The sequence below is a fragment of the Balaenoptera physalus genome (assembly GCF_965194825.1).
Source record: "Balaenoptera physalus genome assembly, chromosome: 14".
In the NCBI taxonomy this organism is placed as follows: Eukaryota; Metazoa; Chordata; class Mammalia; order Artiodactyla; family Balaenopteridae; genus Balaenoptera; species Balaenoptera physalus.
In genome coordinates, this window is record NC_138893.1 from 57322313 (window position 1) to 57346900 (window position 24588).

The 24588-nt window shown below is 38.1% G+C and overlaps 1 protein-coding gene across 5 annotated transcripts in view; it reads left to right on the top strand.

The window, feature by feature from the left end:
- The window catches only part of IDE (insulin degrading enzyme), a 110377-nt gene that overhangs the window by 24635 nt on the left and 61154 nt on the right, over window positions 1-24588 (top strand). For 3 of the 5 annotated variants that reach the window (XM_082423654.1, XM_082423655.1, XM_082423656.1), the window contains exons 2-4: window positions 18269-18453; window positions 19831-20038; window positions 23130-23299. In XM_082423654.1, the coding sequence (XP_082279780.1) occupies window positions 18269-18453; window positions 19831-20038; window positions 23130-23299 (563 nt within the window). Of the gene's footprint in view, window positions 1-5991; window positions 6095-18268; window positions 18454-19830; window positions 20039-23129; window positions 23300-24588 lie in introns of those variants that run through there. The other 2 variants (XM_082423658.1, XM_082423657.1) reach the window with 2 other exon arrangements.

Below are 24588 nucleotides of genomic sequence, written 5' to 3' on the forward strand. Positions count from 1 at the left end.
CAACACCTGGACTCTGTCATTCACCTCATGTGGCCTGGTAATCGTTACTGCCCTGTTCAAGCCTTTTCCCTCATCAGCAAAATGGGGACAATAATAGTATCTACCTTACAAGTTTGTGGTGAGAATGAAATGAGGAAATGCATGTAATGTGTATGTCTCCATCATATAGTTAAGTGTTCAATAAATGTGGACTAATAACAGTAACAATGCCACCATTGCTATGAAGAGGAGAAGAAAGTGTTATGTATTTTATTTTTGGATGCAACAACAGGGGTGTAATTTCAAAGCTGTAGGCAGCCACCTAGATGGGGCTTGAGGGGTAAGTTTTTTTAAAGTCTATCTAAATAGAATAGCATCTGCAATTAAAAAAAAAAAGTCGTCAGAATCTAGGCTCTTACCTACAAAACTACTTAAAATTCTTATCCTATTTGTAGAAAGTAACAAAATGAATCCTAAAATTGACAGCAACATTGGGCCAAACCACATTAGGTCAGCAATTGAGAAAGTAGGTTCCGGAATTAGGCTGTGGGTTCTGTTCCATTGTCTGCTTAAAGCTTTTACCTCACATCACAAACGGTTCAAAAAAATTTGTTTGGAAATTGCCCAAGTTGTGAGCCAACAAACTAGTTTCTTAAGGGAACCAAGTTGTCAGCAGCAACAGTGAATGGAAATGGAGCTCAGGTTTTTTCTTTATTAATCAGCTTGATGTATTGTGATGTTGCTGATGCAAGTTAACAACAGTAACAAAAAATTCACTTTGGGCTTATAAATTTACTAAGCAGAGACTAGTATGTTCAAGTTCAAGTCCATTAACTTTTATCTTTTAAAAGATTCTTTCTGTACTGACCTGAAAAGTACAAAGAATAAAGACCACCTAATAGTTTACTATCCATAGATAACCATACTGAACATTTCTGCGAGTATCCTTCCAGGGATTTAGTCTCTGTACATAAGATAAGCTTTTTAACTTGATGGAGTGATTAAGAAGAGCATGGTGCTTTGGTGTATAAAGACTTGGGTTTAAATCTTAGTCCTTTTATTTAATGCTTGTGCGGCCCTAGCCAAATAACTTTATGAGGTTTAATTTCCCCATCCAGGAAAAACAGGAATAATAGGATCTACCTAAGGGGTTTGTTGAAGGTATAATCCCTACGAAGAGTTTATGCTGTGTAAAATACTGACTGAGCATTCAGTAAGAGTCTGTCCCAGTACCCTGGCTGTGCTCCTTCTAAGGCAGATCCCTTTACTTGTGTACTAGATTGCTTACTCAAGGACAAGGTTTCTACAAACCTCTCTCTTTCTCCTTCATTATCAGTTTTCCCCCTCTCTTCATTTAAGCCTTTTCTGGTTCAAATGTTTAAAAATAAATAGGTAGGACTTCCCTGGTGGCGCAGCGGTTAAGAATCCGCCTGCCAATGCAGGGGACACGGGTTCGAGCCCTGGTCCGGGAAGATCCCACATGCCGCGGAGCAACTAAGCCTGTGCGCCACAACTATTGAGCCTGCGCTCCAGAGCCCGTGAGCCACAGCTACTGAGCCCTCATGCCACAACTACTGAGGCCCGTGCCTAGAGCCCATGCTCTGCAACAAGAGAAGCCATCAAATGAGAAGCACACGCACCGCAAGGAAGAGTAGCCCCGCTCGCCGCAACTAGAGAAAGCCCGCGCACAGCAACAAAGACACAATGAATGCAGCCAAAAATAAATAAATTTTAAAAAATAAAAATAAATAGGTGGGCGTTTAATAGATAACAGCCTTCTGTGTTTTGATGAGTCTATCTCCTGGTTTTATTTTAAGTGGATTAAATTGGTTGCAGTTATCCATTATTTTTGGATGATGAAGTCAGAACTATAAACTAGGGTCTTTCAGCCTGAGCACTGTTGACATTTCGGGCCGGATAATTTTGTCATGAACTTTATCCTGTGCATTGTAGGATGCTTAGCAGCATCCCTGGCTTCCACTCGCTAGTTGCCAGTTGTACCTTTCAGTTGTGACAATTCATTTGTGACACATTGCCAAATGTCCCCTTGGGAAGCGAGTGGTTCTGTTGAGAACCACTGACTATAAACAGTGGCTTGCCTATAGCGATTATAAAGGGATAATTATTTGCCTGTTTTTCCGATAGTGTTATAAAGTACCATCCTATTACCAGGCTGTCCTGGAGATGACAATATACAACTGGAATTTGCATGAGTATATGTTAAGAATGCCAGTAATAACATGGTGGCTGTTGAGGTGGTCTATTTGCTTCTCACCACCCTAGGAACATAATAATGGTGATGATTATAAGGTTACCATTAGTGGGTGCCTACTATGTACCAGACACTGCCTGGGTGAAGTTTATTTATACCTATTGTACAGGAGAAAAGCTGTAAAGGCTGTCCAAGTCTGATGCAACTTTAGGTACCTCTGTCAGTTTAGTGCACCCATATGAACACTTCATGTGACTCTTGATTGGCAGTACCAGATGAGGCCCCAAAGCCATTTGACCAAGAGTTCAATAGGATCCAGGATCTGAGCAACATAGGGGTCATTTGGTAAAGGTGAAGGTATATAATTACTGAACATTGTCTGGAAGTGGTTACTGAGTCAGTACTGGCATGGAGAATCATACTGAGGCAGAGTACAGGTCAAGCTTTCTGAACCAGCGTTATCTGAAGAGGGCAGGATTCTCTTTCTGTCAGAACCAGGGTGTACATGTCATTGGAACTGAGCCTTCACATGGAGATTCACCACTCGGTACAGAACACGAGTGTTTGCGGTTTGCTTTCCTTGGAGGGCTGTCTTGAGAGAATTATTTACAGATTGGTAACTCTTCCTAGACTGTGATTTGAATTAATCTTTAGAGACCATGATAGGGATCTTTGAGCTGTCGTTGCTCTTCTGAGGTCATGGAGAATCTATGAGGAAGATGACCCATGTGTAAAATTAATTCTGAGTTTGAAGAAATGTTCACTTTATATAGTATTCTGTTTTTGTTTTAAAATAAAGGAAAAAACCTGTCTAATTCAAATCCTGGGTTAGTGGTGGGAATGTAAATTGATACAGCCACTATGGAGAACAGTATGGAGGTTCCTTAAAAAACTAAAGATAGAACTACCATACAACCCAGCAATCCCACTACTGGACATACACCCTGAGAAAACCATAATTCAAAAAGAGTCATGTACCACAATGTTCATTGCAGCTCTATTTACAATAGCCAGGACATGGAAGCAACCTAAGTGTCCATTGACTGATGAATGGATAAAGAAGATGTGGCACATAGATACAATGGAATATTACTCAGCTATAAAAAGAAACAAAATTGAGTTATTTGTAGTGAGGTGGATGGACCTAGAGTCTGTCATACAGAGTGAAGTAAGTCAAAAAGAGAAAAACAAATACCATATGCTAACACATATATATGGAATCTAAAAAAAAAAAAGGTTCTGAAGAACCTAGGGGCAGGACAGGAATAAAGACACACGTAGAGAATGGACTTGAGGACACGGGAGAGGGAAGGGTAAGCTGGGACGAAGTGAGAGAGCGGCATGGACATATATATACTACCAAATGTAAAATAGATAGCTAGTGGGAAGCAGCTGCATAGCACAGGGAGATCAACTCGGTGCTTTGTGACCACCTAGAGGGGTGGGATAGGGAGGGTGGGAGGGAGACACAAGAGGGAGGGGATATGGGGATATATGTATACATATAGCTGATTCACTTATACAGCAGAAACTAACACACCATTGTAAAGCAATTATACTCCAATAAAGATGTTAAAAAAAAAAATCCTGAGTTAGAAGTTGTTGTTTAATGTAAATGTTGAAAATTGATGGGAGAATTTATTTATTTTAAGTTTAATTATTTTGCTTTTATTTGGATCACATTTATTGCTTGTCACTCTTAATTGGTTGCTGGGAGTGTCAAGTTTTATCTTTATATCTTAACTGGGGTCTAAAGTAATTACTAAAAGCTAGCCTTCAAATCATACATAATGAGTAAAGACTTGTTAAATGATTTAACATATTATTGACTCAGTTGACTCATGCTGTGCTTATTACATGGGTCTCCTAGTTGTTGTGGCCAAGAGGACATCAACAGAAATAATTGTCTCAGGACACACCTGAGAAGGTTTAGATAATTATTATGTTAATTGGACTATTATTTCTTCTGAGCCTTCTTAGTTTAGCACCTGTTTGATATGGATAGCTACTTCTCAACATCTAAGTGGTACTATTTCCAGGATGACTTTTTTTTAAAAGTAAATTATTTATTTTATTTATTTATTTTTGGCTGTGTTGGGTCTTCATTGCTGTGCGTGGCCTTTTCTTTAGTTGCGGCGAATGGGCTACTCTTCCTTGCGGTGCTCGGGCTTCTCATTGCGGTGGCTTCTCTTGTTGTGGAGCATGGGCTCTAGGCGCGCAGGCTCAGTAGTTGTGGCTCGCAGGCTGTAGAGAGCAGGCTCAGTAGTTGTGGAGCACGGGCTTAGTTGCTCCCGCAGCATGTGGGATCTTCCCGGACCAGGGCTCGAACCCGTGTCCCCTGCATTGGCAGGTGGATTCTTTTTTTTTTTTTTTTTTTTCAAGAAGTATTTTAATTAATTAATTAATTAATTTTATTTTTGGCTGTGTTGGGTCTTCGTTTCTGTGCGAGGGCTTTCTCTAGTTGTGGCAAGTGGGGGCCACTCTTCATCACGGTGCGCGGGCCTCTCACTATCGCGGCTTCTCTTGTTGCGGAGCACAGGCTCTAGACACGCAGGCTCAGTAGTTGTGGCTCACGGGCCTAGTTGCTCTGCGGCATGTGGGATCTTCCCAGACCAGGGCTCGAACCCGTGTCCCCTGCATTGGCAGGCAGATTCTCAACCACTGCACCACCAGGGAAGCCCGGCAGGTGGATTCTTAACCACTGTGCCACCAGGGAAGTCCCTCCAGGGTGACCTTTGATGGATGATCTTTACAGCCTTGAGTAATTCATTTATCTCCCTCCTCTTTTATTTTACTATGTTTTATATTTTCAAAAACTCTATTTTAAAAAACTTTTAATTGAAATATATCATAAGTGTTCAGCTTGATGAATTTTCACAAACTGACCATACCTCTGTGAACATACCTGTATAACCAGCACATGGTCAGCATCTCGGAAGCCCCCCCTCATGTTTTCTTCTGTTCACTACCCACTACCCCCAAGGGTAACCACCATCCTGACATAAAGCATAGCTTGATTTTACTTATTCTTGCACTTTATTTAAATGGGAGAAAAAAACATTTACTCTTTAGCATCTAACTTCTTTTGCTCAACCTTACATTAGTGAGATTCATCCTTATTTTTGTTCTTTGTTCTAGATTATTCATTTTCATTGCTGTATACTATTCCACTGTGTGAATATATCACAGTGTATTTACCTTTTCATTGCTGATGGACATTTGATCTTTTCTAGTTTTGGCTATTATGAATAGTATTGCTATGAACATATAAATGCATTTATTTGGGGTATATAGCTAATACATGAACTGTTAGGTCATATTGTCAGCTTTAGTATATACTGCCAGTTTTTGAAAATAGTTGTGGCAGTTCGCATCCCCATCGGCAGTGTATGAGAGTTTGGGTTGCCCTCTGACTTCTCTATCATTGGTGTTTTTTATTCTTTTCATTTTAGCCATTCTGATTGGTATGTAGTGGTATCTCAGAAAACCTCCTGTGGCAGAAATCAGCTGTGAATTTGGGGCATCTTAGAGCTTTAATCTGTCAAACCAAGCTCATGCACCCACCAGAGCCTCATTTGTTTCCCTTGCCTTAGTAGAGTCCTTCTTCTTGGGTCAAGTATGATCTTTAGTCTGCACCCAGAATTGGCAGATACCTCCAGAGAAGAGAATAGGTGATGATCATCCACTCACCTCAGAGGGCTCTCCCCTCTGGAATTCCAGTTTATCCAACCCTCATTGCTTCCACAACTCTCCAACATCTATGAAAATGTGATTTTTAAATTTTTTGTGGCTTTTTCTAGTTATTGAAGCTGAATCAGGTTGCCACGACCTATTATATCCTATGCAAAAGTGGAAGTTATCAGTAGATTCTTGGGATTTTCTATGTGCCCAGCGATGTCACCTGTGAGTAATGTTAGTTTTTTTCCCCCTTCCTTTCTCATCTTTTTTTTTTTCTTGCATTATCAGACTGGTCATAATTACCAGTACAGTGTTTAATAGAAGAGGTGATAGTGGCATCTTTTTTGTAGGGATGGAGAATGAATGCATTATTTTATCATTGTGTATGACAATTGCTGTGGTTTTTGTAGTTTTTTTTAGATGAAGGAATTCTCTTCTATTTCTAGTTTGCTGACATTTTTTTAAAGACATGAATGGTTATTGAATTTAAATACTTTTTCTGCACGTACCAAGATGATTATATGACTTTCTCTTTTTTTCCCCTATTCCTATGGCTTAATGTATGCTTCTGAAAAATCACGTATAATCTTACCATGTCTGCTGTAATATTATTTTCATATTCCCTTTCATCCATGAGACAGTTCTGTACAGAGAGACAATTCTCTCTTTAAACCTGCTGTACATTTAAACCTACCATACATTTTCCTTTTTATTTTTTATCAGCAAAGTAGATAATATAGTTCTCAGCCCAGAGACTACTTTGGCAGATTGGAAACATTCTTCCAGGCTCCTACCACTACCTCTCTCTATTTTATATAGGGAGGAATGAGTGAAAAACTGAAAAATCTCCTTAGAGCATGATTTTGACCTATTTTAATTTTTATTTCCTTGTTTTTGTTATTTGGGATTGTAAGGGAGGAGAATGGGGTCAGGGAAGGGCTGAGGGGGTGATGACGGGGAGCTGGGGAAGAAAGCCGAATGTGATTTCCTTAAGCCTCACCTTCTGCTCCTCCCCTTCCCACGCTTCCTCTTTATAGTTCCAGCTTTGCCACAAATCAATTGTGTAAATGACCTTGGACAAGTCACTTAATCACTGAGCTTTTGTTTCCTCATCTGAGATTGAGAATGGCCATGAACAGCTGCTGTGACCTGCCACTTACAGAAAATGGAAAGATTCAACGAGCAGTTTATAAAGCATATGACGCTTCTAAAATGCGAACGATTTTTTAAAAAATATCTTTATTGGAATATAATTGCTTTACAATGTTGTGTTAGTTTCTGCTGTACACACATATCCCCATATCCCCTCCACGAGTGGTTGTTAGGATTAGTTTTCTACAGTGGCATCTATCTCACATTTTCTAACAGCCTGAAAGTTACCTGTGGAAGAAGGATGCTTGTGAAACACCCTCGGCCCGCAAACTACGACTGTAAGAAACCTGTAGTTAACTGTGGCAAGAGGTATAAAATGGAGGTTTTGTTAATTTGTTTAAACCTTCATAAAGTCTCTATAAATTGTTCATAGCTAAGCTTGTCACTTTTGGAATGAACAACCATTGATATGTATGTACCAAAGCTAAAACAAAATTTGCAAAAGCTCTTTTCTCTAAAATGATACTGCTGTAAGATTCCTTTAAATTAAAATAACCCTTGTTCATTTAAGGGTTTGTTTTTTCATTGTAAACTCCTTTCCAGAGGGCACAGAGTTAGAACAGCTGACATGCTGCCTGGCACAAAGGCAGAGCATCACATCGTGGGAAAGTAAGACTTAATTGACAGGATTTTAGTTTATACCCACCTTTATGATCTATCTGGCGCATGAAGTGAGATACACTGGTCCTGTAACTGAAGAGCCATGGGGTAGATCAGGGGACTGGTACCAGTCCGAGGCCTGTTAGGACCTGGGCCGCACAGCAGGAGATGAGCAGCGGGCCAGCAAGCGAAGCTTCATCTGCCGCTCCCCATCACTCCGCATCGCTCCCCATCTCTCCCCATCGCTCCCCAGCGCTCCCCAGCACTCCCCATTGCTCGAATTACCGCCTGAACCATTCCCACCCCCACAACCTCCACCCCCATCTGTAGAAAATTGTCTTCCACGAAACTGGTCCCTGGTGCCAAAAAGGTTGGGGACCGCTGGGGTAGATGGTTCCCTGAGACATGTCATTTTTTAGGTCAAGTAACATGGATAGTATTGGGGAATATGTGGTCTTATAGTGAGACATCCGAGGGCTCGTATCACCACTGCCTTGATATTCTGTTTTACTAACCTCTGCCTTGTACAGGGAAGAAAGGGTGTTTGTGGAGTGGTTCTGATTCAAGGCATTTTCTCTCTGGGTACCTCCTCCACATTCAGGAGTGCCATAGGTAAGCTTCACTTCCGCCTATGGTTTTGGGAGTGGATGGATGGATTCCACAGAAGGGAGGTTTTTGATTTATAATTTGACTATTAGCCCAGTCATTTATGTGTTCAGGTTTATAGGTCATCCATTTAGAAATTAGAAATGGATCAGGTCTAACTTTAAATATGTCTCAGGCTATGGGGTGGGTAGGGAGCAAACGGCAGAGTAAACTTGCTCAATCTTCTATTAAATCAGCTGTGAAACACTTAGAGACATGAGAAAAAAGACTGTAAAGGGTCATCTTAATAAAAGATTATTTGTGTAAAAGTTTTCCTCTTGGTACAGGAAGTTATAATTGATCTGTTTGGGAATTTGTTTTTGCAGACCTGCAATTTAGGCCTAGCCTAGATAAAAGTCCATGATCTTTCAGTGGAAGTTCTGGTTGTAGTTCTGTTAACATCAAGCTCTTGGTTTTCCACTGAACGCCTCACATTTTTTTCTTCACCACCATTCATTTGCTCAGGTCTCCCCTTCCTTTTATTTGGCATGCTTCTACTCACCTGCTCTCTTTCCTGTCTCGCCTCCTGGACTGAGTTAGATGCCCCTTTTATTACTCCCATAGTTCCCTGGGGATAACTTTGTCACCACACTTAAAAAATAATGTCTTGTTTTCATCTCTGTCATAAGTCTGGGTTCCTTCAGAGCAAGGGCTCTGGTGTATTCATCTTTGTAGCCAGCGTGTATGGTGTGGTGTCTGGACCTTAACTGTTTGGCTATCAGGGTGCTGAGGTAGACAAGGACTGGGAGATAAGAGCTAAGTCCTAATTGTAACTTTTTGCTGTATCATCTTGGACAAGTGCTCTTCAGTTTTCTTAAAAGTAAGATGAGGGGACTGGCTCACCTGGGGATCTTGTGAAAAATGCAGATTCTGGCTTAGTAGGTCTCTAGTGGTTTCTGATATTTTGCATTTTTAACAAGCTTACAAGAAGAGCTAGTGCTGCCGGTTCAAGAACTACAAAGGACTAGATAACATCTAATGGCTTTTCCAGCTTTTACCCTCTGTGATTTTAGTCACTGTTTTAAATGCTGAACAAAATTACAAGATATGCTGTAATTGCTAAACATCTCTCCAGTTTATCAGAATGTGAAACACTGACAATTCTGTGCCTTATTATGAAGTTGTATGATAATGTCCCTGTATTACTTCCAAGATTTTGACTTCGACAGGTTAAAAATATCAAATAGATGTCCGGAAAAGCATTTGAGTTAGCACTAGCTTGTCATCTAAAAGTCAGTACTTGCTTGCTTGCTCTTTGGTGCATGTTAGAGAACATTTGCAATAAATAAAGTGCTAATGAGGGAGTTGAGATGGGTGGACATGTGATCTCATCAGTATAAATACAAACAGGCAAGCTGTTGAGAAATTCATCATCATCAGAGGAATTCCTGATCATTTCTTTCAGTTCTCCAGAAGGTGGGAATCAAATTGTCATATGACATATTGATAGATATGCTGTAGGTAAAGGCAGACTGTACCTATTGAATGTGGATTGCTGGGGATGGGTCTTGTTTGAAAACGTCGCTACTGTTTCTTTTAGCTTTTACTTCCTCAAGAAGTCACGATATTTGATTTGGGAGCATTGCCAGCTTAGAAATTTATAGTTGTCCTTGATCTGGTGTACAGATGTCTAAAAGTAGTTGGGTTAATTTTTATGTTTGATTCATAGAAAAAAAAATTCATCTCTTTACTCTTAACCACACCAGGTATATTAAACGGACATAGCTTCAATGTCCAAATGAGTTTATATACATGCCTGTGATGGACTCTGATCATTTTTTTTTCCTCTAAGAAAATGAAAATCTGGACAAGGGAAATTAAACCATGAAAAAAGTACAGAATGTAGCATATAGTTGAGGGTGGTTATCTTAATTATAATGAAATTTTCACCTCCCACAGAATAAGACAGTTTGTCCTACCAAAGTGAGCTGTATTTCATGTCCTGACTATGGTTGTGGATTGAACAGAAGTTTTAGAGCTTGCTTCATCATCATCATCATCATCATTGCATTTTAATCATTTGTAACCCTTGGTTCCCCTAGCTCAAACTAGCTGGGACAAACACAGTAGAGGGAGTTGGGTATAAGCAATGGCAATGGAACCAAAATAAATAGCCTTTGGTTTTTGCTCCCACTTAGTGGAATCCATCGCTAGAATTCCAACCTTCTCCCTCCCTCCTGGTAGAGCCTTACAGGAGGGAGCTTAGGCATCCTCTGTGGTGCACATGGAGCTTTTTTTTACTGTTGCCTTTTTTTTTTTTTTTTTTTTTAATATATTTATTTATTTATTTTTGGCTGTGTTGGGTCTTCGTTGCTGCGTGCGGGCTTTCTCTCGTTGCGGCGAGCAGGAGTTACTCTTCGTTGCGGTGCATGGGCTTCTCATTGCGGTGGCTTCTCGTTGCAGAGCACGGGCTCTAGACACGCGGGCTTCAGTAGCTGTAGCACGTGGGCTTAGCAGTTGTGGCTCGTGGGCTCTAGAGCACAGGCTTAGTAGTTGTGGCGCGTGGGCTTAGTTGCTCCAAGGCATGTGGGGTCTTCCTGGACTAGGGCTCAAACCCGTGTCCCCTGTATTGGGAGGCAGATTGTTAACCACTGTTCCACCAGGGAAGTCCCTAATGTTGCCTTTTAATGCTGTCCTTCTTGCTGAGGGGTCTTAATGGAGGCTACCTAGTGGCTTATTTAATCTTAATCTTGCTGCTAGGTTGGAACTCATTTTTAAAATAGTAATGTATGTTGAACCCAAATTAAAGTTTTTGAAGCCAGCTGTGTATCAAAGGCATTTGCTGCAGTCCAAACAGGTTGTCTTTTGGGAAATACCTTAACCAGGATTATTATTGTTGTGACCCTCTTTGGAGGCTTAGATAGACCATTTTTTATTACCCTGAGAATTTTTTTTTAACAACAGAACACTATTTGAAGACTTTCCACTTAGACATTTTAATTTGTCTTCGATATTGAACTTAAGTAGCTTATAGCTAATGAAATAGAAAGGAGTTCTTAATAATAATAATGCCTTTTCACTTTCAAATTGCTTTTGAATTGTCCATGGTGGCCTTATAGCTCCAAAATGTTAGTATTATATTTTATGCTTTATTTTTAAAGAAATTAGTTTTTACTATAAAGAGGGCAAGATTATTAATACTATAAAGTACTATGTGTTTTTTTAAAAAATCAGTATTACACATTTAGTATGACCTATAGTGTTGATCTCCAGAATTCCAAATACTCTCCTCAAAAGAAGATCTAGGGGACATTTTTATTTTTATAATTTTTATTTTATATTGGAGTATAGTTGATTTACAATGTTGTGTTAGTTTCAGGTATACAGCAAAGTGATTCAGTTATACATATACATATATCTATTCTTTTTCAGATTCTTTTCCCATATAAGTTATTACAAAACACTGAGTATAGGTCCCTGTGCTATACAGTAGGTTAGGGGACATTCTTTTTTTTTTTTTTTTTTTTAGGGGACATTCTTAATAAGAGTGAACCTCTTTATTTAATCAGTTGTTCAGTTGTTACCCAGAAGACTAGTTACAGATGATTTCATAGAGAAAGATATTCTGATAGAAGCAAACTGGATTTTTCCCTCTCTTAATCTCCAGAGACTTTTTTTTAAAAACATAGGCACATTCCAGTACCAATTTTTAAAATTAATTAATTAATTAATTTTTGGCTGCGTTGGGTCTTCGTTGCTGTGCGCGGACTTTCTTTAGTTGCAGCGAGCAGGGGCTACTCTTCGTTGCGGTGTGCAGGCTTCTCATTGCGGTGTCTTCTCTTGTTGTGGAGCGCGGGCTCTAGGCGTGTAGGCGCAGTAGTTGTGGCTCGCGGGCTCTAGGGCGCAGGCTCAGTAGTTGTGGCGCATGGGCTTAGTTGCTCCTTGGCATGTGGGATCTTCCCGGACCAGGGCGCGAACTCGTGTCCCCTGCTTTGGCAGGCCGATTCTTAACCACTGCGCCGCCAGGGAAGTCCCAATCTCCAGTGATTTTAACACAGAAAAAAATTTTATCCAAAATTAATTGCGTGCCTATTTATGTCACCTCTGATTTACCATTAAATCTGGATGTCTGTCAGTCTTTAAAGAGCAGTTAGATCCACTTCTTTTGTGTTCCAGGTAAAAAGCATATGTGTTAGCACAGGATTATTTTTTTTTCTCTGTAGTTTCGGATAAGTTTTTGGCTTTACCTGATTAGTATATTGACCAGGTTCAGTTTTTGTCTCTTAAGCAGTCCCCAACATAGACAAAAATAGCGTTCACTCTTAGTCTCAAAAACAGACATGCTGCAGATTTGGAAAATCTCTTCACTGCACTCATACCAACTTACGGGCGCAGTGAAGGGATAGGTCCCTTCCCATCAGTGTAACTCCAGCCTTCCTAGAGAAGAAAGGAGAGGATTGTCAGAGGAAGTGAAGTCCTTTGTAAGAGAAATCAAACATCTCTGTTAAGGTCATTGGACTGTTCCTACCCTGACATTCAAGTCTTCACCAGATTACAAAAGTTTCTTGGGGTCCTTCCAACTTTTTGTATGTTTGTTTTTATGTGTTTGCTTTTGCTGCCTTCATAGGACAACCCAGGTCTCTTATTTTTGTTAGGACTTCACAGGATTTTTCCTCAATGGTGTTGTTTCCTAGGTTTTGAGCATGTGAATATCAAACCCATCAGTTCCAGATCTGCCCTATCTCTGAATATCATAAGTTTGAGCAGTGTTTTGGTTAACCCAATAATAATACTTTCACAACTTCTCACCTCACTTACTCTAGTAGATACCTCTGAAATATGTGGGAAAGCAGTTATTGGTAATTGAAAACTCTTCTAGGTCAGCACACTGACCAACTCATGGCACAACCAGTCCTGTTGCAGATCCCCATCGATGTGTTCTCCTAGGTACAAATATGGCTCCTCAGAAACAATATTGTTATCATTCTGTGAAAGAATGATGGTTAAGAGGGAGGAGAGGAATGATTATACCCTATAGATAGGCTATAAAAAGTTTTCTCTAGAATCTGGATCAAAATGGTGGATTAGGAAGATCCTGAGCTCACCTCCTCCCCTGGACACACCAAATCTACAACTACATATAGACAACTATCTCTGAGAATGACCTGAGGACTAGCAAAACAGATTTTCAGATTTGTTATATATGAACCTCATGGTAACCACAAACAAAAACCTATAACAGATACACAAAAAATAAAGAGAAAGGAATACAAACATAACACTAAAGAAAGTCATCAGAGCACAGGGGAAGGAACAAGAGAATAAGAAAGAAACAGAGAAGAATTGTAAAAACAACCATAAAACAATTAACAAAATAGCAATAAGTATATCCCTGTAAGTAATTAAATGTAAATGAACTAAGTGCTCCAATCAAAAGACATAGGGTGGCTGAATGGATTTTAAAAAGACCCATTTATATGCTGCCTGTAAGAGACTCACTTCAGATTTAAAGATGCACACAGACTGAAAGTGAAGGGATGGAAAAAGATGTTTTATGCAATAGAAATGAAAGGAAAGCTGGGTTAGCAATATTTACATCAGACAAAATAGACTTTGAAACAAAGACTGTCAGAGAAGACAAAAAAAAGGCATTACATAATGATAAAGGTATCAATCCAACAAGAAGATATAACACTTGTAAATGTGCATCCAACTCAGGAGCACCTAAATACATAAACCAAATATTAATAGATGTAAAGTGAGATATTGACAGTAATACAATAATAGTAGGGGACTTTAAAGCCTCACTTACATCAATGGATAGATCACTCAGAGAGAAAATCAATAAGGAAACATTGACCTTAAATGACACATTATATCAAATGGACTCAATAGATATCTACAGAACATTTCACCCAAAACTAGCAGAATATACCTTCTTTTCCAGTGCACATGGAACATTCTCCCAGATAGATCACATCTGGGCCACAAAACAAGTCTCAGAAAATTTAAGAACACTGAAATTATATTAAATAAGCGTCTTTTTGGACCACAATGGTATGAAAATAGAAATCAGTTACAAGAAAAATGGAAAAAATGCAAACACATGGAGGCTAAACAACATGATGCTAAGCAACCAGTGGGCCAGTGAAGAAAGCAAAGAGGAAATCACAAAATACCTTGAGACAAATGAAAATGGAAATACAATGTTCCAAAATCAGTGAAACAGAACAAAAGCAGTTTTAAGAAAGAAGTTTATGGCAATCCAGGCCTACCTCAGGAAACAAAAAACTCAAATAAATAATCTAACCTTACACCTAAAGGAACTAGAAAAAGAAGAACAAATAGAGCCCAAAGTTAGTAGAAGGAAGGAAATAAAAAATATCAGAGCAGGGCTTCCCTGGTGGCGCAGTAGTTGAGAATCTGCCTGCCAATGCAGGGGACACGGGTTCGAGCCCTGGTCTGGGAAGATCCCACATGCCGCGGAGCAACTAGGCCCGTGAGCCACAATTACTGAGCCTGCGCGTCTGCAGCCTGTGCTCCGCCACAAGAGAGGCCGCGATAGTGAGAGGCCCGCACACCGCGATGAAGAGTGGCCCCCGCTTGCCGCAACTAGAGAAAGCCCTCGCAGAGAAACGAAGACCCAACACAGTCATAAATAAAAATAAGTAAATAAATAAAAATTTTTAAAAAAATCAGAGCAGAAATAAATGAAATAGAGACTAAAAAAACAATAGAAAATACGATGAGACTAAAAGCTGATTCTTTGAAGAGATAAACAAAATTGATAAACCTTTAGCCAGACTCATAAATAGAGGACCCAAATAAATAAAAACAAATGAAAGAGAAGTTATAACTGATACCACAGAAATGCAAAGGACCATAAGAGTCTGTGATGAACAATTACTTGCCAACAAATTGGACAACCTAGAAGAAATGGATAAATTCCTAGAAACATACAATCTTCTGAGACTGAATCACGAAGACCTAGAAAATCTGAACAGACAGATCACTAGAAATGAAGTTGAATCAGTAATCAAAAAGTTCCAAACAAAAGTCCAGAACCACACAGCTTCACAGGTGAACTCTACCAAACATTTAAAAAAGACTTAATATCAATCTGTCTTTCTCAAACTATTCTAAAAAAGAGGAAAAGGAACGTTTCAAAAATCATTCTACAAGGGCAGTGTTACCCTGATACCAAAACCAGATAAAGACACTATAAAAAAAAGAAAATCACATGACAGTGTTCCTGATGAACAAAGATGCAAAAATCCTCAGCAAAATATTAGGAAACCAAATTCAACAATACATTAAAAGGGTCATATACCACAATGAAGTGGGATTTGTTCCAGCAATTCAAGGATGGTTCCACATCTGCAAATCAGTCAACATGAAACATCATATTAACAAAACGAAGAATAAAAATCATATGATCATCCCAACCGATGCAGAAATAACATTTGACAAAATTCAACATCCATTTATGAGAAAAACTGTCAACAAAGTGAGTATAGAGGGAATATAACCTCAACATAATAAAGGCCATATATGACAGACCCACAACTAACATAATACTCAATGGTGAAAAGCTGAACACTGTTCCTCTAAGATCAGGAACAGGACAGGAATGCCCACTCTCACCACTTTTATTCAACATAGTAATGGATTACTATTTTCAGATGACATGCTACTGTATATAGAAAACCTTAAAGACTCCACCAAAATGACTGTTAGAACTAATAAATGAATTCAGTGAATCTGGGGGATTCAAAATCAGTATACAGAAATCTGTTGTGTTTCTGTATAGTAATAACAAACTTTCAGAAGGAGAAATGAAGGAAATAATCCCATTTACATTTGCATCAAAGAGAATAAAATACCTAGGAATAAATTTAATCAAGGAGGTGGAAGACCTGAACTCTGAAAGCTATAAGACGTTGATGAAAGAAATTGAAGATGACACAAATAAATGGAAAGATTATATTATGCTCATGGATAGGAGAATTAATATTGGTAAAATGTACACATTACCCAAAACAATCTACAGATTCAGTGCAATCCCTATGAAAATACTAACGGCATTTTTCAGAGAACAGGACAGATAATCCTAAAATTCATATGGAACTGCAAAAGGTCCTTAATAACCAAAGTAGTCTTAAGAAAGAAAAACAAAGTTGGAGCTATCATGCTTCCTGATTTCAAACTATGCTAGAAAGCTATAATAATCAAAACTATATGGCACAAAAACAGATGCATAGATCAATTGGACAGAATAGAGAGCCTAGAAATAAACCCACTCACATGTGGGTCAGTTAATTTACAACACAGGAGCCAAGACCATACACTGGGGAAAAGACATTCTCATCAGCAAGTGATGCTGGGAAAACTGAATCACTTTCCTATCCCATATACAAAAATAAACTCAAAATGGATTAAAGACTTAAATGTAAGACCTGAAACCATAAAACTCCTAGAAGAAAACATAGGCAGTATGCTCTTTGACATCGTTCTTAGCAATATTTTTTTGGCTGTATCTCCTCAGGCAAAAATAAACAAATGGGACTACATCAAACTAAAAAGCTGTTGCACAGCTAAGGAAACCATCAACAAAATGAAAAGACAATCTACTGAATGGTAGAAGATATTTGCAAATGACATATTTGGTAAAGGGTTAATATCCAAAATATATAGAGAACTCACACAACTCAATATCAAAAATATCTGATTTTAAAAATGGGCATTTAAAAACTGAATATACATTTATCCATGGAAGACATACACGTGGCCAGCAGACACATGAACAGATGCTCAACATCACTACATCAGGGAAATGCAAATCAAAACCACCTCACACCTGTCAGAATGGCTGTCATCAAAAAGACAACAATTAAGAACCATTGTTACTTTAAATTAAAAAAAAAAAACAATTTGAACATGATTTTTTCTGTATTGAAAGCTTGAATTATTCGTTTTATATTTGGATCCTTCTGAATCTTTTCTTAGTGTAACTTTTGGAATATGAATTTATAATTGAATATTGAGATGTGAAGCCGTGAAATCAGAAATATTAACAAATCAATGTAAGCAAGAAGTGCCAATTGCCAATCATCACAAGACAGGTACAAAGAAATGTGAAGAAAAAAAAAAAGACAACAAATTAAGTGTTGGCAAGGACATGGAGAAAAGGGAACCCTTGCGCACTATTGGTGGACTTCATGCAATGCCCCAATTGTATGAAGTTTCCTCAAAAAATTAAAAATAGAACTACCATACAATCCAGCAATTCCACTTCTGGGTATTTATCCAGAAAGTATGAGAACACTAATTTGAAAAATATAGGCAGACCTATGTTCATTGCAGCATTATTTATAGTAGCCAAGATATGGATAAATGGCAAATAGCAAAATTTCATTATTTCTCATGGCTGAGTAATATTCCAGTGTGTGTGTGTTTGTGTGTGTGTCTGTGTTCCATACCTCACACACACACACACACACATATACACACACAAGAATATTACTCAGCCATGAAAATAATGAAATCTTGCCATTTGCAACAGCACGGATGGACCTAGAGGGGTATTATGCTAAGTGAAATAAGTCAGACAGAGAAAGACAAATACCGTATGATTTCACTTATATGTGGAATCTAAAAAACAAAATAAGTGAACAAACAAAACAGAAACAGACTCATAGATACAGAGGAAAAATTCTTGGTTGCTAGAGGGGAGGATGGAGGGGGGTTTGGGCAAAATAGGTGAAGGTGATTAAGAGGTATAAATTTCCAGTTATAAAATAAATAAGTCAATGGGGATGTAGGGAATATAGTCAATAATATTTTAAGAACTTTGTATGGTGACAGATGGTTACTAGACTTATTGTGGTGATCAGTTTGTGATGAATCACTATGTTGTACACCTGAAACTAATATTGTATGTTAGTTGTACTTCATTGTACACATTTTTTAATCTGATGATATATTATATGGGTTTGCTTGTTACTCTTTGTTCATTAAAAGAAAAAAGCACAATCCAACAATTAATAATTTTTTTCTTTTCAGTTTCCAAAAAAAGACTTACAGCAAAATGAATAATCCAGCTATCAAGAGAATAGGAAATCATATCATCAAATCTCCTGAAGACAAGCGAGAATACCGTGGACTAGAGCTGGCCAATGGGATCAAAGTACTTCTCATCAGTGATCCCACAACAGATAAATCATCAGCAGCACTTGATGTACACATAGGTACAGTTTAAAATTATGAATTAAGCTTTGTTCAGTTTCATTGACCTAATGTTGACAATTATTAGAACTCTCCATATTTGTGCAAATGGAGACCTGGTAGTTACCAGTTCGATGTACCTTACTTTGTACAGTAGCCCTGTACAGCTATAGGTAGTCTACAGTTGTCTAAGTTAAATCACCTTACATTTACCAAAAGTATCTTGTTAGGTTCCCAGCTAAGGTGACCTAGAAACAAGGAAATTCATTCCCATCCTTTAAGACAGTAACAGTTCTAATGCCTTTACTTTTATAAACTTTTGATATACTAGGGAATACCATATTTCCTAAATTCTTGTGTGCACATTTCTTCCACATTTAAAGCTGCTTTAATCAAGTTATTTCTTATTTATATGTACATTTAGTTTCTTTTTTTCCTCTCTGAAAAGCTTTTATTTAACTCAATGGCATTTTAGAATTGGGAAAATAAGATAATAACCATCATAAGTTGAACAAATAATTATTGCCAAGCACAGCTCAGTGTGCTTTGCAAATTATCATCTAATTTGTATTGCACAACTCTCTAAGTAAGGTATGTATACAAAAAGTGACTGAGGGCTTCCCTGTTGGTGCAGTGGTTAAGAATATGCCTGCCAATGCAGAGGACATGGGTTTAAGACCTGGTCCGGGAAGATCCCACATGACGCGGAGCAGCAAAGCCCTTGCGCCACAGCTACTGAGCCTGCACTGTAGAGCCCACGAGCCACAACTACTGAGCCCGTGTGCCACAACTACTGAAGCCCGCATGCCTAGAGCCTGTGCTCTGCAACAAGAGAAGCCACTGCAATGAGAAGCCCATGCACCACAACAAAGAGTATAGCCCCCACTCACCGCAACTAGAGAAAGCCTGGGCGCAGCAACGAAGACCCAGTGCAGCCAAAAATAAATAAAATAAATAAATAAATAAAATGTTTAAAAAAAAAGTGACTGAAGCAAAATATTTTGCTCAAAGTTTTACAGCTAGTAGAGCGGCTAACCCCCAAACTTATGCTCTTAGTACTATGCTATATTGTCTCCTGCAATAAAATATAAGAGCTAGAAAGTTTCTAGCTCTTATAAAACAGTGAATTCAACTCTTCCTCTTAGTGTGATATGTGAGGAAACTCACATGTGATATGTGATAAGTATCTGCCCAAGGCCACCAACTAACTGATGTCAAAAGCTGGGGCTTGAATCTAAACTGCACCATTTAGAGTAGCCTATGCTTAACTTTCTCTGACTGTGGTTGGAGTTATCATGCTAACAGAAGTTCCAAATCATCTGTGATTCATCTGTACTCCACAGCTTTCAACATTTAAAAAAATGATTTATTTTATACGTATATTTTCTGTTCTCTTTCAGGTTCCTTGTCAGATCCTGCAAATATTGCTGGCTTAAGTCATTTTTGTGAACATATGCTATTTTTAGGAACAAAGAAATACCCTAAAGAAAATGAATACAGCCAGTTTCTCAGTGAGCATGCAGGAAGTTCAAATGCCTTTACTAGTGGAGAGCATACCAATTACTATTTTGATGTTTCTCATGAACACCTAGAAGGTGCCCTAGACAGGTAATGCTGAAAATACCCTATGAATTTATCCACCTTTGTTCACTTATCATGTTAATAATAATAAGTAATATTTTTACAAAGATGTCTTCACAGCTTTATAGCTTAACAAAAGATATTTTAACCAGTATTTTCCCCCTCTGGATTTTATAAAAAAGAAAATAATGAATGATGTCATATATTTACTTTGTGGTAGAGGAAAAATAATGGCATGACTTTAAACCAGCCTTTAAGCCTACAAAATATTTTATTGACTTATAAAATTCTCACCAGGCCTTCCCATTGTAACTGGTATTACATATGAAGCACGTGATGAAGAATAAACTGTAATAGTGTCATGGATCTCCTTTCAACCATACTCCTGTTCCAGAATGCTAGAACTTAAATAGTCTGTTCTCCTTTAGTTCCTAAATCCTCAAGGATACTTAGTGAATACAGAATGTTTTGACCTGCTGTTTCAACCCTGGGGACATTTTGTGAAAGTATTTTCTGGAGCAAACTCCATTAGGCTATTTTAATTTCTTGGTCAATTTTCTATACAGCTAACAATATATAATTTTTTATCATATCAGTGATTTGATTCATTGTTCAAAGTGTAATTTTTCCCGTGGTGAATTTTTAGTTTTCTGTGTTACCAAGAAGGTGTAATTCTGCAGCCTTTTGATGGGTCTATAATGAAGTTTGATTTCACAGTTTTAGTAATTCTCAGCTTTAATTGCTTACTTATATTAATAGTCATTTTTTTTTCAAACCTAATAGTTTGAATTTATTCTGTAGCACAAAGAACATTAACAGAACAAGGCCATGGGTTCAGGATACAGGACTGGGTCGGAGTAGCCTGTTTCTTATTTATTCTAGCTTATGTTTCAGTCTTCAGGCAGCAGCTTGGAGGTGTAATCATCTTTTATATGTATCCCCAGAAGACTTCCATTAATGAGTTCCCTGGGATCATACACTGAATTTAATTTCCTGCTTTACAAATGCCTCAGCAGATGTTCATATAATAGATCTCTGTTTGATGGCAGATGTCTGTTACTTGGATCAGAGTAAAAAAACCACTTATATAGAGCATCTTTCAAAAATATTGATTATACTGTGTCAGAATCATGACCCTTTATGTGAACTTGTCCAGCTATGGTATGTAGCTATTAGGCACTTTTCCCAGCCTGAATTGAGGTAGATAAAAGTGGTTATATGTCTAGAATTATGTTTCCATATATCTTTGAATATAGGCTCCAGATAGATGGAGTTTCCCTTTGGATTGGTATGCGTAAAGTACTTAGCACAGGATTGTATTCACTATGTGCTTAAAATAATATCAAGTAATGATAACAGTCTTTTTGACAGCTGGACTGAGGTGCAGTTGCTGAGATGTTTATAAACCCAGGAGTCTCTTAGGCCCACTGAATAGTAGTCGCATTCAGACAGAGCCTCTTCTCTTGGCTTCATCTGAATTCTGGACATTGTTTTTTATAAGATGGGGTCTAAAGTTTCTTAAGAAGACTTATTACTATATGAAATCATGATTTAAATTGCAACCTGATATAAGAGAGTTAATTTATTAACTAAAGGAATCTTAGTTCAGCTTTGGTACTACTATTAAAGAATAGCCTCAAGAAAAGCATATTGGTTACTTATATTAAAGTTACATGCCATGTTATTTGTTGAACCACTGCTTATTAAATTTTTAAAATTCTCTTAATATTTCATAAAAGCCCATAATTATGTCTTAGTCAAACTACTGTGTCATAGGTTTTTCACTCCATTATTTTTTCCACTAATTAAAGTTTGTTTCCTTTTCTTTATAAGAAGGAAAAATATTCAGATAGAGCCTTTTAAAAATAGGTCACTTAGTTTGTCCTACAATGCCTGAGTCTTAGTGAAATTGCACTTAAAACTGTAAATGTAAGATTTATTGCCTAAGAGCCATCACCTGCGTTTTCCTTTCTTGGAGAATTAGCCATATACAACAGGGATTTTCATAGACATGCCGAATTGTAAATCTTAAGTACATTGCTGCTGTCTCATAAGTCTGCCCTGACTTTTTGTTGTTGTTGTATTGTGGTTTATAATAAGAAATATATATTTGGTCTTTGTCCCTGGTCCTGGCCCATAGCTCCTAAAACCCTTGGAATTTCCTAAGTGATGAGAGCCAAAGGTTGCTTTTTGTTATTTTAATGCAGTGACGTTGGGGAAGTCCCTTGATAATCTGAGTTTGGGGGCTGGTTGCCTGGGGAGCCAGCCCTGTGATTAAGGGTTGGAACTTTCAGTCCAGGGGCTGGAGATTGACTTCAGTCACCAGTGGTCAGTGATTTACCCAATCCTGACGAAGTTTGGAGAACTTACAGGTTGGTGAACACATGGAGATTTGGGGAGGGTGGCCTGCCTAGAGGGCATGGAAGCTCCATGCCCTTCCCACATACCTTGCCTTATGCATGTCTTTCATCTGGCTGTGCCTGAATCATATCCTTATCCATATCCTATAATATAAATATATAATATGTATATAAATATATAAATCATATCCATATCCATATCCTATAATAAATCCCATAATTTAGTAAGTAAAACATTTCTCTGAGTCCTGTAAGCTGATCTAGGAAATTAATCGAACCCGAGGAGGAGGTCATGGGAACCTCTGATCTACAGCCAGTTGGTCAGAAGCCCAGGTGACAACCTGGACTTGCAATTGGTGTTTGAAGTTGGGGGCAGTCTTGTAGGACCTGTGAGATCTGATGATATCAGTATTGAGTTGAATTTTAGGCCACCCAGCTGGTGTCAGAGAATTGATTGGTGGTGTGGTAACAACACATGGGAATTGTCAGAATCAGAGTTGTTAATCTTTTTATATTTTCACTAATTATTTAACATATCTGGGGCAGAGTTCTCTGAATTTACATATGTATGATATTATATTTTTCTTCTGTTACTTAGAACTTATATTCCTTTTTTCTTAGTAGCAATGGTAGTTTTTTCTTATTCTGTAGAATTCATATTTCCTATCTAAGTTTCAAACATATTTTTTTAAACATATTTTTAAAAGGCCACTTAAAATAACAGCTTTCAAATTGTTAATTATGTTTCATACCCTTAGGTTTGCACAGTTTTTCCTGTGCCCCTTGTTTGATGAGAGTTGCAAAGACAGAGAGGTAAATGCAGTTGATTCAGAACATGAGAAGAATGTGATGAATGATGCTTGGAGACTCTTTCAGTTGGAAAAAGCTACAGGGAATCCCAAACACCCCTTCAGCAAATTTGGAACAGGTTTGTCAGCTGCGGCTCTAATGCATCTGTTCTCCTTGACCTCATTTAAACCATGGCCCCTTTGCCCAGTATTGTATTTTACAGTTCAGGATAGAAGATTGCAGAACTCCTTGTTCCTACCTACCCTGTTGTTCATAAACTCAGAGTCTGGAGCTGATAAATGGTTGTTATATCATTGTTACTCCTTGGTATTTCTTAAACCATGCCCCTACACATATGTTATCTGGCAGGTCCCTATGTAGACACCTATATTTGTGATTCGTGACCTAAAAAGAGGTTAAAGCTTAGGTATGTGAGCTTCATGGAGAAGGTGATAGTTTATTGAGAAGAAGAGTGACCAAATATGAAGCAAGTTTGTTGGATAACAAGGTGATAGAATTGAATTTAGATTTTAGAAATAGTAAGAATGAAGTGGCAATAATCCCTTTAACAGATGAGTAACATTTTGGCTAGTAGTTCAAAAAGAAGGATGTCAACAGGAGTTGGGCCCTTGGCATTGAATATTTTTTTTAATTGAGGTGTAGTTGATGAACAATATTGTGTAATTTTCAGGTGTACAACAGAGTGATTCTGGCATTGGACTTTGTACATAATACGTGGAATGATATTCTCAAAATTGTAGTAACAGTGACCTAAGCAGTTATTTAGCCCTCTAGAGGTTACTCTGGCCATCCCATACAAATAGGGGTCTGACTGTTTAAGGAACAGAGCAGTTAGAGTTGTGAATAAATATTTTTTTTAAATATTTATTTATTTATTTGGCTGCATCGGGTCTTAGTTGTAGCACGTGGGATCTTTTAGTTGTGGCATGTGGGATCTTTAGTTGTGGCATGCAGGATCTTTTAGTTGCAGCATGCAAACTCTTAGTTGCAGCATGTGGGATCTAGTTCACTGACCAGGGATTGAACCTGGACTCCCTGCATTGGAGTCTTAGCCACTGGACCACCAGGGAAGTCCCTGTGAGTAGATATTAACCAGCATTTCAAAGGGAGGAGATAATAGATCTCTTTATTCTGAATAAATAGAATGCTCACTTCAAGGCTTGTTGAACCCCCCTGCTCCCATCACCTCCACCTCTACTATCTACAGGTAGATGCATAGCATCTGCTCCGGGCATGACTATAGAAGACACACAAGGTCCCTGCTCTCAAAGTGCTACAACATGCTGGTAGGAGATTAGAGGTGGGGATAACAGGGAGTAGAATAAAATAAATGTAGAGATTCTTGATTTTACGATTGTACCCTTTTTCTTTATTCAGTTTTTCATTAAAAAGTACATTTAATTTAAA